The 17,429-nt window shown below is 36.8% G+C and overlaps 1 protein-coding gene across 5 annotated transcripts in view; it reads left to right on the top strand.

Annotated features, from left to right (window-relative positions):
- TTC29 (tetratricopeptide repeat domain 29) overlaps positions 1–17,429 on the top strand; it is a 226,277-nt gene that overhangs the window by 173,904 nt on the left and 34,944 nt on the right. For all 5 annotated transcript variants that reach the window (XM_038136455.1, XM_038136456.1, XM_038136454.1 and 2 more), the window contains 3 exons: positions 1,189–1,280; positions 6,662–6,785; positions 9,787–10,021. In XM_038136455.1, the coding sequence (XP_037992383.1) occupies positions 1,189–1,280; positions 6,662–6,785; positions 9,787–10,021 (451 nt within the window). The remainder of the gene's footprint in view (positions 1–1,188; positions 1,281–6,661; positions 6,786–9,786; positions 10,022–17,429) is intronic.

The following is a 17,429-nucleotide window of genomic DNA, read 5'->3' as shown; positions in this document are numbered from 1 at the left end:
TAATAAATGCTACTTTTGGTGCACCCAGAGCTTGTGTAGCTAAAGAAAAAAGCCATGTCCAGGGATGCTGCTGCATGTAGTAAAACTCTTTCAAGAACTAGGAAATCTGAGTGGTGGAAACAGCAATGGAAATGGTGTCACCCACAGCATTAGCACAGACAGGTTGTCTTCTCCTGAACCATGCACTTTGCCAGTGACAGGGATGCACTCTGAGTAGAAAATGCCCAGTCTTTTACTTCAGTATAACTAGGCATCCTGGGGCATGTGGGATACTCCCATACGTCCCTGGGCATCTCCCATCCTCCTTCAGAACTGGTAAATGACATTCACTACTCCTTTCTTGGAAATGTGCAAAAAGGATTTCCATAGAGAGTCTTTGGAGATTTCCTGTTTTCTCATGTGTGTAATAGATTGGGTCAAGCAACAAAGAAGAGGGATGAAAGAATAAGATTTAATTTTATATGCACTCTCCTGTCATCACCATTGAAAAAAAAAATGGATTAAAAGAGAAATTCTGCAATACAGGTGATGTCAGTGTTAAATTAAATTAAGATCATATGATTTTATGCAGCAGCTGTAAGCCTTCAGTTATGGCAGGGTTCATAATAATAGAGTAGATTCCAAGCTAATGTTAACAAACTTCTCATGTGTAAATAATTAATCAGAAAAATAGCAGCATTATCTACAGTGCTTTAAGCCAACATAGATGAAACATATAACCTGTAATTTATTAATTTCGGGGCATCTGAATTGTACTAGGATAAGTTGTGACAGATTAGAGAAAGAAGAATAATACTGAGTTGTATTTCAGCATATGATTCTAAACCAGTATGGATGCAAAGGACACCATCTTAAGTTATTGATTATCAGAAACTCATAAAAGCACAGGCACTTTTAAATTATGGATAAGGAAATTTATACTGTAAATCAGGGAGTACCTCTTTGGTTTTCTCCAAATTGCCAAAATACAGAGATATAATTGCAAGTTACATCTTTTTGATTTGTAATTATTGAGTAGTTTTAAGCAACTATAAATGATGATCAAAACCCTAGTCCCATCATGGCTAATTAGAGAATAGTTGTAGAAGTGGGAAAGCTTTAATTTTGTGTTCTGTGTGGGCAGCGAGGGGAAGAAAAAGTGGAAATTCCTATTGGGGTATTTACCGGTTTTATCTTCCTGTTTCACAGGTTTTGAACACCTCTGTAGAAATCTTCACAACCCTTTGTGATTCTGCTGGCCTGGGCAGAGCATATGCAGCTGTAGCCAAGATCCTGGCAAGGTAGGTTAGCACATCCTTGTCTGACTGTCAGTGCAGATTCACTCAGCTGTGAAAGACTTAAATTGTTAGAGGTCTGTCGCTTTCCATTACTGACTGCTTAAATTTTAAGCAGTGCCCTTTTTGCAGTAAGTGACCCTTTCATCTTAAGTTATTTTAAACTGTTACACATTTTTTAAAGTGTATGGTTCTAGTTTCTCTTTGCCTGTAAACTATAAGATGTCATTTTTCTTCCACATTTTGAGGGCTTTTTAAGTGTTGGGGTTTTTGTTTGGTTTTTATTTGTTTGTTTCGGGGGTTTTTTTGTTTGTGGGGGACCTTACCTTACTGGAAAATAGAAATGCAGACCTATTTTCCAGATTAAGAAAGAAAGAAAATCTGGGAGAATGTAGCAAGCTTCAGTAGGTGTCTCAGTATAATATTTTCTGAACTGTAAGTTTCCATTTATTGCACTCACTTCTTCTGTGGAGGCATTTCTGGTTTGTGCATGTGTAACTAAGTACAAATTTGTTGCAAATACAATGCTTGTGTTCAATATTTTTATTTCAGCATCTGGCATTAAAATCTTCCACCAGGGGAATTAGTTCAGGTACAAATAATTTTGACATAAAGTCACCTAATGAAATTATCATATGGGATAGGGGAAAAAGAGATTAAAGTGAAAGTTACAGCTTATTCTTGACTTATTCTATGTTTGAAGACCTCAGTGCAAATGATGCACGATAGAGCTTGGCAATTGTTTATGGAGAGGGACTTGTCACCTGGTTTATTTCAGTGTGCAGAGCAAATTCTCCTCTTTGAGTCAGATCCCTTGTCTCTTGGCCTTATCCAAGCACGTAGGGATCAGCCACAACCACAGTCTTCTTCAGCTCTCTGATGCATAATTCATGTCTACTAGTATTCTGAGCATCCTAAATAAGGACATGGGAAAAGATATTCAAAAAGACACAGAACAGACTAAGAATACCAGGTTTAAATCCCAGTTTTAAAACCATGTATGTTCATTTCCTTTCTATGATTTAGGCATTCTGGAATGAGGGCACATGCATTTATTTACTCATAATTTTCAGATTATGAGATCTTTATGAAGTTAGTTTGCTAAACCCTTCATCTGAAAGATCATGCCAATGCAATTTTTTTCTTAAAAGCAGACCTAAAGATGGAGTGGCTTGTGATTTTCTTCTGTATCAAATCTGTATTCCACACCTTCTGGGAGCATTCTTTAGCTATCCAGGAATGGACAGTCCCACTGCTATGCAGTTGTTGCAATTTGAAAAAGAAGAAAAACAGGAAATGAGGAGCAATGGGAGCAGATACTAAGAGCAGTAAGACTCCTCAGTTTAGTATTTAAGGCATTGTCCTGGAAGAGGAATATTCTGATTAATTTAGGTGAAGGAGTAGTTCAATCTCATGTGTAGGATCAGGGGTTTAATCTGTTGAAGAATAGATTAGAGAATAGATTGAGTCTTCTTGGTGAAGACCCAACCATAAACCCTTTCTCTGAAAAATGGCTGTTTTACTTTTTATAAAACCCATCTGGTAGTTGTGCCACGAGAGCATTTACCAAATTAAACACCTTACATATGAGCTTTGGGTATGTGATAGGCATTAACTGTTCAACGCTGTCAAATGTCATGATGGTTCTCAGCAACTTTCAGTTGTTTGAGAAACTTACATGTGCAAAAGTCTGGACACCTATGAATCATAGAATTATAGAATCATAAAATAGTTTGGATTGGAAAGAATCTTTACAGGTCATCTAGTCTAACCCCTGCAGTGAGTAGGGACATCTTCAACTACATCAAGTTGCTCAAAGCCCCATCCTTGCTGGCCTTGAATATTTCTAGGGGTGGGGAATCAACCACCTCTCTGGGCAGCCTGTTCCAGTGCTTTGCCTCTCTCATTGTAAAACATTTCTTCCACACAACTAATCTAAATCGACCCTCCTTCAGTTTAGAGCCCTTGCCCCTTGTCCTGTTGCAGCAGGCCCAACATTTGCTCAACAATTTGTCTCTGTCTTTATTATAAGCTCACGTTAGATACTGTAAGGTCTCCCTGGTGACTTCCCCAAGCTGTACAATCCCAGCTCTCTCAGCCTGTCTTCATAGGAGAGGTGCTCCAGCCCTCTAAGCATCTTGGTGGCCTCCTCTGCATCCACTCCAACAGGTCCCTATCTATCCTGTGCTGAGGTTGCCAGAACTGGACACAGAACACTTTGGATAAATGCACCAATAATTACTGCTGGTGACAGAATCCCCATATTCAGCTTGTTCCATTTTCCTTTACTTGTATTGTTACCTGATCTAGGCTAGATTTGTGTAAATAATTTTAAATTTGATGAATAACATCTTCACAGGAAGATGACTGTTTCCCAAAAGAAATGCATTACAACCATAATGTCTGTGAGAATTTGCACTTATTTCCTCGTGACAGATTGGAGAAAGTGCCTGAGCCCTCCTGAATGGCTCAGAACCTGTCTATGGCTTCGGAATATTTTGTGAAATCTTTGCTGCAGATGTTTCCAGAGACTATGGGAAACTGAAAATCTTTATCATGAGCATTTAGTCATGTCATTTTCCAGGGGAAAGAATCTGACATAATAGCATCATGTTCTTGACTTATTCTGCCAGTGTCCACCATGGTAATGACTTCTTGTGGACACATGATTTATACATCCAATTCCATCACATGAGCAATCCTATAAAAGGTGCATATTTTCATAAAAGTCTAATAGGGGTAAAAATCTCATAGGGCATTTTAGCATGAAACTGGAAAATGAGTTGCAGTAGATGTGTAATCTCTTCTGCTGAAGTCATCATAACTGTTCTGTGGGATCATGAATGACTATATCTTTACGAAATTGCATTTTATGCATTTAGGAAGGTGATGTCTAAGGAGATAGAAAGCATATGGCTGTATAAAATAACATGTAGATTTTTGAAGGAACTATAAAATATTAGCCCTTTGAGTAGGAAAGACCTGTTTATCATGTTATCAGGTCTTGTGCAGGATAAAGTGTTTCAGTAATCCTTCTAGCACACTTTAAATATCTCAAGCTGTAGTGCTTTTAAAAGTACTTCCTTTGAAAAATTGTTAAACTGTACCAACTGATTTCTAGCTGGCATAAGTGAAGTCTTAACAATGAGAAATATCTTTCTGATATGTCTCAAACTGATTCCTGTTTTCCTCAAAGAGGTTATATGCCCTAGCAATTTTCCTATTTTCTGTATGTGGAACAGAAGTTTTGATGTGAAAAGTAAAAAATGGCCAAAAATACATCAAAACATTTCTATTAATTCATGAAATTAAGAAAACCTTTTTACATTTTCTCCTGTCACTGATTCCATTTGCTTTATTACTTTCAGCCTCTAGCCCACAAACTTGGTGGTACAATCAACAAACCCCTTAGTGGCTGTTTCATCTCTGCTCTATTTGATTTCTCCACTCTGAGTAAATGATTAAGTTTTCATGCATTGGTTCAACCAAAATCTATGTTCACTCAACCACATCCTTTATTGATTACTTCTACTGCAAACAGTAGGCCAAGTGTGATATACATAATTGGACAGTTGTCAGGGGATGTGGGTGTTAACAGTCCTGTTTTCCCAATTGGAAACTGGAATCACCTTGATACACAAATATTCTGCACTGTTTCATTCTCATTCCTTGGACCAAGGAGTCCTTTTCCTCAGAATATATGTTTTTAACTCTCAAAGGTCTGGTTGAATGGATTTAATGATTATACCATATAATATGCTCTTCAAGTTGCACCTGTGCACTGCATATAGAAAACTAGAAAAACTGGAATTAATATTTGTCTAACACTTTAACCTTGTCCTTTAACTTATATAAATCATATGCTTTATTTCTGTAGAGAAACATTTGATTTTCTTTTCTTTGGGAAAAAAACAGGTTAAAAAAATATGTGTTTCTAATTCTAAAATTTAGAAGCCTTTTGACATTTGGTAAATGTTTACATCCAGTATGTTTTGTATTCTCATGGTAATAAAATACTTAAGAAAGTTTAGTAAATCAAAGTCTGCTAATTGACCTCTAAGCTTTACATAGCATATACTTGAGCATTTCAAGAATTTAAGTTTGCAGTGATTTAGCATCCTTTTGTAGTAATCTTACCCTCTTAGTCACATACAGATAATCACTGCAATATTTTAAATTTGCAGCTAAGCTTTGCTGTGTTTCCTGTTTTGTGGCAGACTGTTGTAATTACTCCAACAGCATAAAAGAGGGAAATTCAGAGTTCTGCCAGATTTTGAAAGCGCATATCCCTAATACAGTTTATAATAAAAACTGTATTGTAAATAAATTCCAGGCCATTATTTGCTGCAGAAATATAATTTGAAGGTAGTTTAAGATGGTGAGAAAATAAATCACAATTCTTTATCGCTTACAGAAACTCCTGTTTTTGTGAATTTCTTAATTAAGGCTGGATTTCCTATCTTGCTTAGTGCCTTGACATTTAGCATGCTACGCTCCTACATTAGTGACTCAAGTTCATGTCTAATATTGAGGTCAGCAGGAATAACACTCCGGCCTTAAAGGGAAAAAGGGCACCAAGCCTTATTCACAAGCAAGCTCAGATGTCTGTCTTATATCTTGCAATCACACGGCTGAGGTCTTATGTTGTTAATATGACTGGCTTTATTAAAAAAAAAAAAAAAAAAAAAGGAAATCTGCAAATGTTGTTGTCAAAGTATGTTAGCCAATTTTCAAGTTAGATGCAGCTGTGACCTCGGGTTGCTCTGAGCTCACTGGGATTTGGGGGTGGCACCCGCAATCCATAGTTTATAGGTTTGTCTGTGTGACCCTGGCCACCTTTGATCCACCCAGCCAAAGGGCAGTATTGTGTTCAGGGAAAGGCTGTCACCCCAGAACTGAGATATGGCACTTTTATGGAGCTGCTGCTGCACCACCAGATTCTAGAGCAGCTCTGAATGACCGAAAACCTTACTGAAAAAAACACCTTCCTACCTCCTTCCCCTATTTTGTCAGGATGTGAAGTCCAGCTGAATTGAAAGTATTATCAGCAGCTCAGTAGAAAATAAAAATAAAATAATGGAAGGTCCAAAAGCCCTGTTAAATCATCCACCTGTGTTTTTATTTAGGGCCTTAAAATATGGCACAGTATTCTGAAAGAAAGTTTTGTTCTATTTTGCTGAAAGGATCCAGTTTTGCCCTCAGACATTCTGTGTGAAGTAGTCTCACTGGGCTCAGCACAAGTAGTGCTGGAGGCCATTTGGAAATAAAATCCAGTCATGGATGAGTCATCACAAAGTAAAGTTGCTCCAGAACAAGGGGGCAGATCTTCAGCATTTGAAGAAGCCATCTGAGTAAATATTTCATTTTGTCCCTGTCCTTTGCTTCAGTCAGGGAAAATCAAATGAGGCTGTGAAGTACTTGGGAGAATTTATGAAGGATGCTGAGAGTGCTAATCTAAGCCAAAGCCTGGTGGATGCAAATGTCCTACTTGGAAAAGTTCACAATGAAAGAGTAAGTACTATTTGTAGTAATGATCTCAAACAACTTGATTTACCTCTTAGTAAAATCTGGTTTGCCTGTGAGATGACACAGGAGGATTTGATCCAGGTGTTGCATCTTGCAGGAGTTACCCAAGGAGAAGTCACTATGTGACTAAATGAAATGTGCCTCAATTGAGGCACATTTTCACCTTTCTGAGAAAGGTGAAAATTTCCCATCATATTTAACACACAGAGTTTTGTTCCAAAAAAGTAGATGAATAAAAAACTCCAAACTCAGATCAGGACAAACTTTAGGTGTTGTGAAAAATCTGCATCCAGATCACCATTGGGGCCATAAAGAGTCATCGGTTAATGCAAATTAAATTTTATTTCACTATACATGAATGTATACTGCATTGCATACTAATGGGCTGTTTATACTCTTAGCTACATTTCTTCTCTACATTCTCACAGCCAAATTTATGAAATGGGTTCTAGCAGCAAGTAGTTTGTCAAAGGTCTGTTAGCAGTGGAGGGACTTTCTCTTGTCTCCATTTGCACTGCAGTGACATTTGGGTTTTGAAATCAAAAGGGTTAATGACATTGCTGCAAAAGGGAAAAATTCATTCTTTAACACCTATTTTAGAGCTGAATTGCTACACAAAATTATTTATCTACAGTAAGTATTAAAAGAGTTTGTTCTGTAGGCTGGATATTATGGAACTTAAGAAACACTTCCACTACGAATAACACAAAAATAGAAATACCCTTTCTATCTTCTGTTGCTTATTTGTTTGTCACCAGTTCTGTGTGTAATATATTGAACAGAGTACTTTCCCCTTTTCACTTACACTATCCCTAAATACCCCTTTTTTTGTTTCCTGGGTTCCTCTTACAGAGAACTCCCACTACCAAAATTGCTGTCCTGTTTGTCCTGGTTTTATTTCATAAACAGTATAATTTTTTTTTACTCTATAATCTCTAAATTAGCCTGAGAGTGTTCTGTTTACATGTGTTCTTAATATAAATGCTGAATTTCCCATTGAAAACTAAGTTTTAAGGTCTTTGACAACTTGATGAAGTAACTCTAAAATGGGTCTGAAACTTAGAAGGGTCATATGACACTTCATATATGTGCTGAATTATTCTCCTCCAAATCTGAAAAAATAATTAAATAAATTCTGTTTAACTACTTCTGTATTTCATTCCTTCTTCCACCATTGCTAATAATCAATTCGATAGGACTGGTATTTTAATAACTAATCTCTATTTGATTATTCTTCAAATTCTCATTCTCAGTTCAGAATTTTCTGCCTTGAGCTGAGGCAGTGGTGTAGAAGGGCACAAGTGCAGTAACTTAATGATATTAATGTATATAAAATATTTAGTTTAAACATAAATTAAAACATCTTGAAGTTTGCAATTCTCTGTTTTCTTTATCATTTTTTCTGCAAGGTCAGCAGTGTTTACCAAAACTGAGTGTGAATTAACATTTCCTCTTTTGAATCACTGCCTGCTGGTGTCAGCTGTCATCACCAGTATTCTCTAAGTTATTCCCTCAATATTAGGGTATTTTTTTATTCAACTCTGTACATTCCCCAGTGATAAAATTTGCAGAAGTACTGTCCATCAAATTAAAGATATTTCTGTTTATATTCAGATCTATCTATGGGGACTGTTAGTAAACCTGGGATATAACTCTTCCTGTTCTTTCAAACACAAATCACTTTGACCAAATTCACTTTGCTCTGTCCATACTGTTGCTGTATCTTTCCAGTTCTCTCATCTCACTATTCCCTCACCAGCACTGCCTTTCTTTAATGCTGTACACACAGTTTGCTTTCTAGTCACAATTGTTTTACCCAGATGTTTCTTGTTTCCTTACATGCCTGGGTTTGTGTTATGCAAGAGTAGTAGGTCTCATTTCCCCCAGTTCAATAAGCAGGTTGCTTATTTAATATGTATACGCTGAAGTTTGCATGATAACTCTGTCATTTCTCATTTCACTTTTTGAGTTTCTTAGTCTGATTTGCTACATTCCTCTCACTAATTGCATCACTTAACCTGCTATAGTTCTCATGAGTACACTAAGTAGGTGTTTCTGCTTTTTTATTATAGTACAGCTTATCATTCTTTATTCATTGCCTTGTCCTCATAGGCCTAATTCTGCTCTTCTGCTGTATTAAGCATAGCTGAAAGACTACCAAAATTGCTATTACTCTTTTTTCCTTTTTTAATTATAAGCACATTTTAGCAGTTGTAGGAGTTTTCATCCCAAAAAATGTTGTCAAGTGAAACAGGTACCAGTTGGAGTTTCACCTCCCAGTCTTCATACAGAAGAGAATTTCAATCTTATTAAATCAAGGTGAGAGTGAAAGGATAAAACAGCTCTGAAAATGTTTTCAGTCAGGAAGTTTCTGCCATCAGAGCAGCAGAATTCCATGTCAATGGAAGGATAGAGAGATAAATCATTAGATTTTCAATTCAGCAACAGTTGGGCTACATTTCTCCTACTTTTTCTCTTTTGAGATTAGGAATATCCCTGGGGTTTGTATACCCATTTCTTCCCCCATAAATGAGTAAGTTGAAATTTCTGTTCTTTTCTGTGCTTTAAGTATATCACTTCCTCTTTTTTTCCATTTTTAGGATTTATTTTTTAAGATTTAATATTACCATAAATTAGGACCTTTTCTCCCACAGATTTATTGAATGCAGGAAAACAATAGTTTCTAAACAGCCGGGCTGCAGTCTGTATTAATACTTAGCATTGATATACTTGGATTTGTATGCTCAAAATGCTACAGAAATAACCAAAAAACTATTAAATTCAAATATATAAGCAGTGTTGCCTGGATTTTAGAGGTTAGAAAACAGCAAGGGAGAGTGATTTCCTTAATGCCCTGCCATGAGTCACTCCATGGCCTGCCACATCTCTGAGGTGGCAGAGGAGCAGGCTCTGATGTCAAAATAAAATACAGGTGAGTACAAGTAGCTTTTAACATTATTTTCTTGTTTTCTCTCTTCTTTACTAGGGGAACTATAACAAAGCTCTGGAATATTTCAGTCAGGCCTCTGAGGCAGCGAAAGCTTTGAACAATTTGCCCTTGGTGGCTGAAACAGAGAGTTACTGTGGCATCGCCAGGGCTCATCAGCTGATGGTGCCGTTCAACAGCCACGTAGCAGCAGCAGCCGATCCCCTCAGCCTGCAGTGCCTGCTGGCATGGAAGCAAAACAGAAGTGACATGTGCGCTGACCCTCTTCCAGCCGGTAAGGCAGTGCTTATGAAACACATTAGTGCTGCATTGTCCTCAACACTTAAGTCATTTTTCTTGTAGAGTTTTATTAAATTATTTCCTGGGCTTAATCCTTGTAAGAAACAGAGGTTGGGCTTTGCTTCTTTGTGCGCTTGTTTTAGAGGCTGGATTAAACAAGTTAAAATACAATATAACTGGGAGAAATGGATAGTAGTAGTTGCTCTGGATGGTAACTTACATTTTTTCAGTGCTGTTTGCCAGAACACCACAGTTACATGTTTTAGTCAAAATAGAATTGTTTTAATCTTTAAAGATAATAATAATAATCCCCATTTGCAATACACTTTTCAAGTGCATCGAAAAATAAGATCCCTGTTACTAAAAGTGAGAAGTAATTTCTGCTTGACATAGTTCTGAATCCAAAAAAAACATGCTGCTTTATTTTTGGTGTCCTTGTACTTGACATTAGAGAGAAAGGGAAAAAATAATAGCAAGTCTGCTTACTTTACTATGTTTCCTTAGCTCAGAAAGGGCGGAGGAGGACTTTGTGTGGAGTAGCCCTCTTTCTTCATGGGTTAAATTTTCTTTGCTCTTTTTCCCATGTACAATACATTAATACAAGACAAACTGAATTATGCATTATCTCCAAGTACTAGTAGTAGTAAACTGTATTGTACTGAGGAAGGGGGAGGTATATGTCTACTCTACCTTAAAACTTCCTGCTCTGCATTCCTGTGAAGAGTGTTAATCTGGACTGCAGTGGAAATAAATGACAACTGGGGCAGTCACAATATGGAGCTTTGGTGTTACTTTGTTATTCCCTCATTTATCCTACCTCTAAAGACAAGGAACTGCCGGCTGCTGCTTTCTTGTGTATCTCACCCTCTCACAGAAGTGGAAAATTAAGTATAACTTCAGCGTTGAATTTTGTATATAAAATAAGTGGTAATTGGAGATATTAGCAGTTTAACAGGAGCCAGGATGCCAGAGGCAACACTGGGAGCTACTGAGAATTATGGAACAAGGGCATTCATTTGGAGGCTGAAGAGATAAATTAGATAGCATTCTGTTTTAAGTTCTAGTGATGGTAACACTTCTTCAATGGCCGTACATATCTATATTTGTGATTTGTGTCTCAATAAGTGAACATCTAACACCCTGACAGCTTTTGTTGACTGTCAGAGTTATTTGGGTGTATGTCTCCTGTCTAAACCTGTAGTGCAAATCCCAAGAATTCCAACAGAGATGGTCAGAAAAATAATTCATAAAAGAATTTTATATACATTTCGTATAAGGATCACTAACTGTTGCTGATAAAAATAGGAGACAAACAAAAATCAACAATGGCAACAGCAAAAAAAACCCCACAGGAACCTCAAAGTCATAGAATGAACTTTGTATCTCCAGTAGGAATTTTAGTTCTTGCACCTAAAGGGGTTTTCTGTTCAACTTTTGTACATGGCTTTTCCCAGTCAATTGCAAAACTCATTTATATGCTGAAATTATATGTGCCCCTTTAAGCTCAAGAATCCTGCTCCTCTTTAACAGTACTTCAGGGATAAACAGAGTATGATTGGAAAAGCCCTTTAATGTCCTGGCAAGTGTGGTACCGCAAACAAGTTTTGCCTGCTGAGATTCTCTTCCTTCTGTATTTCTGCCTAGTTTACCCTCTGTTACTTTCAGTATTGCAGTTTTCATTTCAGTTCCAGTTCACTCCAGGAACCCTGTGGCTACTGCATATTTAGCAGCTCTTCCAGTTCAATATCATTCTTCTCATTAGTGCTCCAAGTTTACTCTCATGATACCCAGATTACATCCAGGAAAACATAGTGTCACACTGTCAGCACAATCTGTAACATTTCTCATGTTTCGTGTGCCAAATCTCTCGTTAGTACTGGCATTACATTTTTAATATCTTTGTCTGGCAAAACATGACCTGGCACCAATTCAAGATTAGGATTTGCTGGCTTTGACTTTCAGGTACAGCCTTTATTCTACCTTCCAGGAGAATGTCTGTGCATCCTATGATGAACTCATCACTTAGGAAATTCCTGCTGTGATAATAGAGCAGTATTTCTACCTCTTTCAAACAGCTCAGTGTTGATAATCTACTAGATTTTTCTCAGTCTTTTTGAGGATAGAACAGAGAAAGACAAGATACAATGGTAGTTCTTAATCCGCAGGGAAATTTTATGAAAGGGAGAAGAAAGGCAGTAAGTTTTTATTTCTGTCTCTTCTGACTGAAAAATTTTTCTGTGTCAAAAAGAATAGTTTCTGTATTCGTAGGCAAAAGAAATACTTAAGTTAGTGGGGAAATAATTACATTTAAGTTCAAGTACTGCCATATTACCTTATGTCTTTCAACCAAGACTTATTTTCTAAATCAATCATTTCAATAACAAGGAGGAAGAACCATTAATTACTCGATTTACCTCAACATTTATTAATAAAACTGATGTTTTGACCAGAGTTGTCATGGACAAAAGGGATGGGATTTTCAGAAGACAATGTTTAAAAATGCGAAGGAGAATGTGTTTCTATCTGCTGTCTTTGACTCAGTCACCTGACTTCACTTACAGGAGAGTTATTTATGTCATTGTGACATGCCACTGCAACAACAAATATGGTTTTATTGTTCTTTTTATGTTTAGTAAAATGGATAAAAAATATTATCAGCAGAATCAGCAGGCAAAAAGGATTGTGACTCCGCATAAAATCCTAAAAAGGAGCCTACAGCCTAACATTGTCTGATGAGAAAACATTTCACAGGTCTTTCAATAAATAATCACCTGACTTGCTGCCTTCTAGAGGAAAGAAGAATAATTAAAGGTGCTGAAGGCAGGAAATTTTTGAATCAGATTTTGCATGTTGATTACATGAAATTCTGACCAGAAATTGTTTTCTGTGAGTCTGGCAACTCTCAGTCCAGGTTTTTGCATCTGGCAGGGCTGTGCCTCAGCAAGAGCCCTTGAATGCTTGAAATCATCTGAACACTTCTGAGAGTAGACTTGAAATGCATTGTTTTCCCCATCCTACAAAGTCTTCAGTTGTTTTCTTGAGAAAATAGTATGTGCTTTTCACAACTATTTAGATTTACGTTCCTTGACTTTGGAGAACTTGGTAAAATTGGCACATTTTACCATAGCTTTCTTGTCTTTGTTGGAGTTGTTTTGTTTTGTTTGTTTGGTTTTTGTTTTTGTTTTTTTGCTGTTTTTATGATGGCTTTAAATACTGCATGTTGTCATCAATTCTGAAGTCTTATGATCAATGGAATTATCTGGTACCATCAACTTCAGCATGATCAGGACTATTTCTAGTATTCCACACCTGAGCAGCCTTCAATGTAATTTAAAATACATGCACCAGCTAAGCCTATAGCTTGGAAAATACAATCCAATGAGCTTTTGTTCTTGCTCCCAAATATGTAGTCCCTCAAAATTCTTTCTCCAGCCTCTTTTCATGGATGTAAGGAATGGTACATTCCATAGAGTGGCTGTGTCCTTTTGTGTTACATGAAAAATTACATTTTCATTCTACTGATTCACATTTTTGAATGCTCTTTAAGATGTTTTTTAGTCATTTTTCTGTAAAAGATGGAGCCAACACAAAATTTCTAATGTTTTGGAAAACAGTAATCTGACCAGGTGCATTTTAGATTGAATGTGTGTGTACCTTTGTCATTCATTAATAAAAGGATTGTCCAGAAAGGATGGGAGAGTCAGAAGTGAGATGTGAGATCAAGGATTATGCTGAACAAATTCAGTTAACATTTTTCTACTGTAACTTATCAGAGCTGTGTAATTTATGGGCCATTTTGATAATCGTGTCCAACAGCAGAACAGACTGCTTCATAATGTGATAAACTGCTTTTTTTTTTTTTTTTTTACTGTCTCTTTTGTCTAAAGTACACTAATTCCAGGAAAATTCTAATGTTGCCTCCTCCCTCTCAGCAGTCCCTATCTGGAGATAGGGAGAAACGGAAAGGATTTTAGAGACAGATTTTGGGATTTCTCAGAAAATGCAACTGAACATGAAGTAAGGGAATTATGCACACTGTTGTTCATCATATATAGTGTGTATATAATTAAAGACATTATTGCTCACACTGATAAATAAGAACTATGAATTTAAATTATATAAAGGAGGTGTGTGACCAAATACATACTCCAAGGCTGTCCCTGTGCCAGAGAAGTAGTAGTTCAAATGCTTCAGTCCCCTACTGAAATTCACAGGATGGCTTCTGTACCTTTTTATGGGGTTTCTCAAACAGAAACATTTTCTCCCTTCTGGAAAAATACAGGAAAAAAATTTTTTACTGGCTAAAAAAATTTAAATATATGCATTTAGGAAAATTATTAGGAAAATTAAAAGTTGATAGGTGATTCTCTCTTTTTTTCTTTAAAATCTGGTAAACTTGTGCTGCCTCTTCTTTATTCACATCACCTAGCACACATCACTTTCTAAATTTTATCTTGTCTCATCTTTAGCTTTTAAAAATATCAGTAATTTTTTATATGAATGCTAGATACACTCTTAAAATATTCTTAACTAAGTCTTAATGCAGTCTTAACTAAGTGTTGGAATAGACCATGCTTCTGTATGGATGTTTATGTCTTGGAACAGGTGTGTTCCTGAAAATCAGCTTATGTGGTTCATATTTGTTATTTTATTATATTATATTATAAGTTATATTTATTTGCATTATAAAGTTGGGATTTGTTTTTTAAGTATGTGTTAAGTGTGCTTAGAGATACACTAATATTTTTTAGCAAGTGAGACTAATTACTGCTTGGACTAGAGAAAGAATCAAGTGTGAAGAGAATAGCTGAGGGTGGCAGGGAGGTTTTCAAGTGCATTGTGGTCAGTGGCTGGTGGCAGGGAGGTTTTCAAGTGCATTGTGGTCAGTGGCTGGATGCAACAGATTCTCAGTGAAGAGCCCAAGAACACAGTATAAACAGCTCTGTCAGTTTTGCCAGAAGTGCAGTAGCTTGTTCTATTTTCTGTTGATGGCTGAAGTTTGTCTGAAAAGAGGAGAGTGCTGATATTCAGTGTTCTCATGCTTTGTACAAATGCAATATCCAGGGGGTTTTACAGTGATTTACCAACGTAAATAATTGGGAATTGCTAGACAGGATCAGATCTAGGTCAGGTCTGTGGAGTGCCTGTACCATATTTAAGAGGAAGGTTCATGGAACATTTCCATGTTTGACCGTGGATTAATGTGTTAGAAGTTTCTTCATAGTCTTTGCTGAGAGCTGGCAGGTTTTTTGTGACTAAGTGGTGTTATAGGTTAGAAAAAATCACTATCACCCTGACTGTGATTATGAGTGTTCTTGTCATCAATAGTTATATAAATACATTTTACCCAGAGGAGAATTTGGATCTCATCTAGGTTTTTTGCCATCTGATGTTTCATTTGGAACCATCCAGATCTTGCCACATGTTTCCTTTAGACACATCCTGTGCTAAATATTGTTGGTATCCAGCTGTGTTTTCTCATACAAGCTCCGTAGATCAGCAGAAAATGGTTTCCTAAATAAGGTGAATTGTTCTTTCTTGTGGGAAAAAAAAAAAGTTGGAAGTGATGTTCAAACTGCAGTCTATTGTCAGACCCCTTAGTGTAGCTTTATGCACTGAACTAGCATAGTTTTGTGCACTGCACTGTCAGTACTTTTACATAAGTGGAGTTGCTTTCCAGTTTAAAAGGCAAAAATTCTCAGGGTAGAAGTTCAGTGCTGCTTGATTTTATAGAATGGTGCAAAAGAAATTGAATCTCTTGCCCAGCCTTGTTAGGCCACTTCTGGAGAAGTCTTTGATTTGAGGCACCTAGAAGTTCTTTGTTTGACTGCAGCATTGATGAAGAGTCACAAAATGAAAAAGCTGGCAGGAGTTGTGCTGTGGCAGTGCCCTGATGGTGGCAGGGCCAAAGTAGCAACAGCCAGTAGCAAAACTTCTGAAGTGGCCTTAGGGCTTCTCTATGTGCCCGTCCTTTCCTTTGCTGCATACACGAGCAGAGGTGTATCTAGTGACTTTATGCTCAGAAAGGAGAATGGATCCTCATAAAGAGCCAAAGATAAGATTTTTGTGGGTTTGTTTAATATTGAGATGGTTGCTGTCATTAGACTTCGTAAAGAATCTTTTATTGGTGCTGTCTGCAAACATGCCAACCAGTCTAGACCTCAGGCCAACATGAAAACAGCTCTCTGCTGCAAACCCTTCCTTACCCAAAGCTCCCAACAACCTTTGGACACAGAAAATCAAAGCCAAGACAAAGAAACTGTGTTCAGTGCATATGTTCTGTAGCAGAGCCCTTAGGTCATCTCAGGAGTCACAGGCAGTGTATCAAACAGCTTCCTTCTCCTGGGTTTCCCAAGCCAGCTTTTTTTTTTTTCTGCATCCTTGAGAGGTTTTCTCTGAGATCCTTTTCCCTGCCTAGGTACATTCTTTTATGTTCCTATTATAAGTAACAAATTGCTGTTTTTATTAAGACTCTGTGGTCTGAAGATAGTCAACATTTAAATGATTTACATTTAGAATAAGCCAATCCATTTTGAAAAGTGAAAAGTACTTCCACAAATTTATGTATTTGTGAAACCATGTTTCTTTCACCTAAAAATCCACATCTCTTTATTCTTTTCTGTAATCACCAGAGATATTTTGTGATTTTTTTTAATTGTTTTTGAAACATTATTTTTTTGTTTCTCTTAATTCCTTGTCTGTTCTCTTGTGTTTCCTTTCCTGTTCTTCACCTTTATACTGAAAATTATTCTTTCTCCTTTTTTGACCTTAAACCTTCAGTACTAATTCCAATTTTGTGTATGTTTATGCCAATGTTTAAGGAGTGTAAGTCAGTTACCTCTGTACCCAGTAGCTGGCATCTCAACTTACATCTTCTTAGGTATATATTTTGTGCTTGTATTAGAATCAATAGGACGGTTTTGAGAGTTTTTTCAGTGTTTTCCTACTGTTTCCACAGTGTTCTTCATGCTCAGTGTTTTTATTACATTGATATCAGAGAATGGAGTGGAAAGAATCACACTTTCTATTGAGTATCTTGACAAGCTGGTTAATAGAAAATTGTGAAGTATCAAAATGGCCTTTAAATAGATCTTAATCACCTGTGGGAATGGATTGATGAAGTTTAAGTACACAACTGGGTGATTAATTAGCTTGAAGATCCAAACGCATGCTTAAGTAGATGACCATGCCTCCAGGCTCATCCACTTGTTCCTACTCACTCAGTTAAGCATTCATTGTTATCTACAATACACAATATTCCCATGGAAGGCCTCATACAGGTGTTGCCATAGAGCCAAGTAATTATTCCGTGTGTTTCATGGTGTGTCACACTATATAATTTTGAGCATGGAGCTACTATCCTACAATATTGACATTAATAAGTATTCAATAGAGTAATTGAT

This window comes from Motacilla alba, chromosome 4 (genome assembly GCF_015832195.1).
Source record: "Motacilla alba alba isolate MOTALB_02 chromosome 4, Motacilla_alba_V1.0_pri, whole genome shotgun sequence".
In the NCBI taxonomy this organism is placed as follows: Eukaryota; Metazoa; Chordata; class Aves; order Passeriformes; family Motacillidae; genus Motacilla; species Motacilla alba.
The sequence above is the reverse complement of the archived record's forward strand: the minus strand, read 5'-3'. Positions and strand labels throughout refer to the sequence as shown.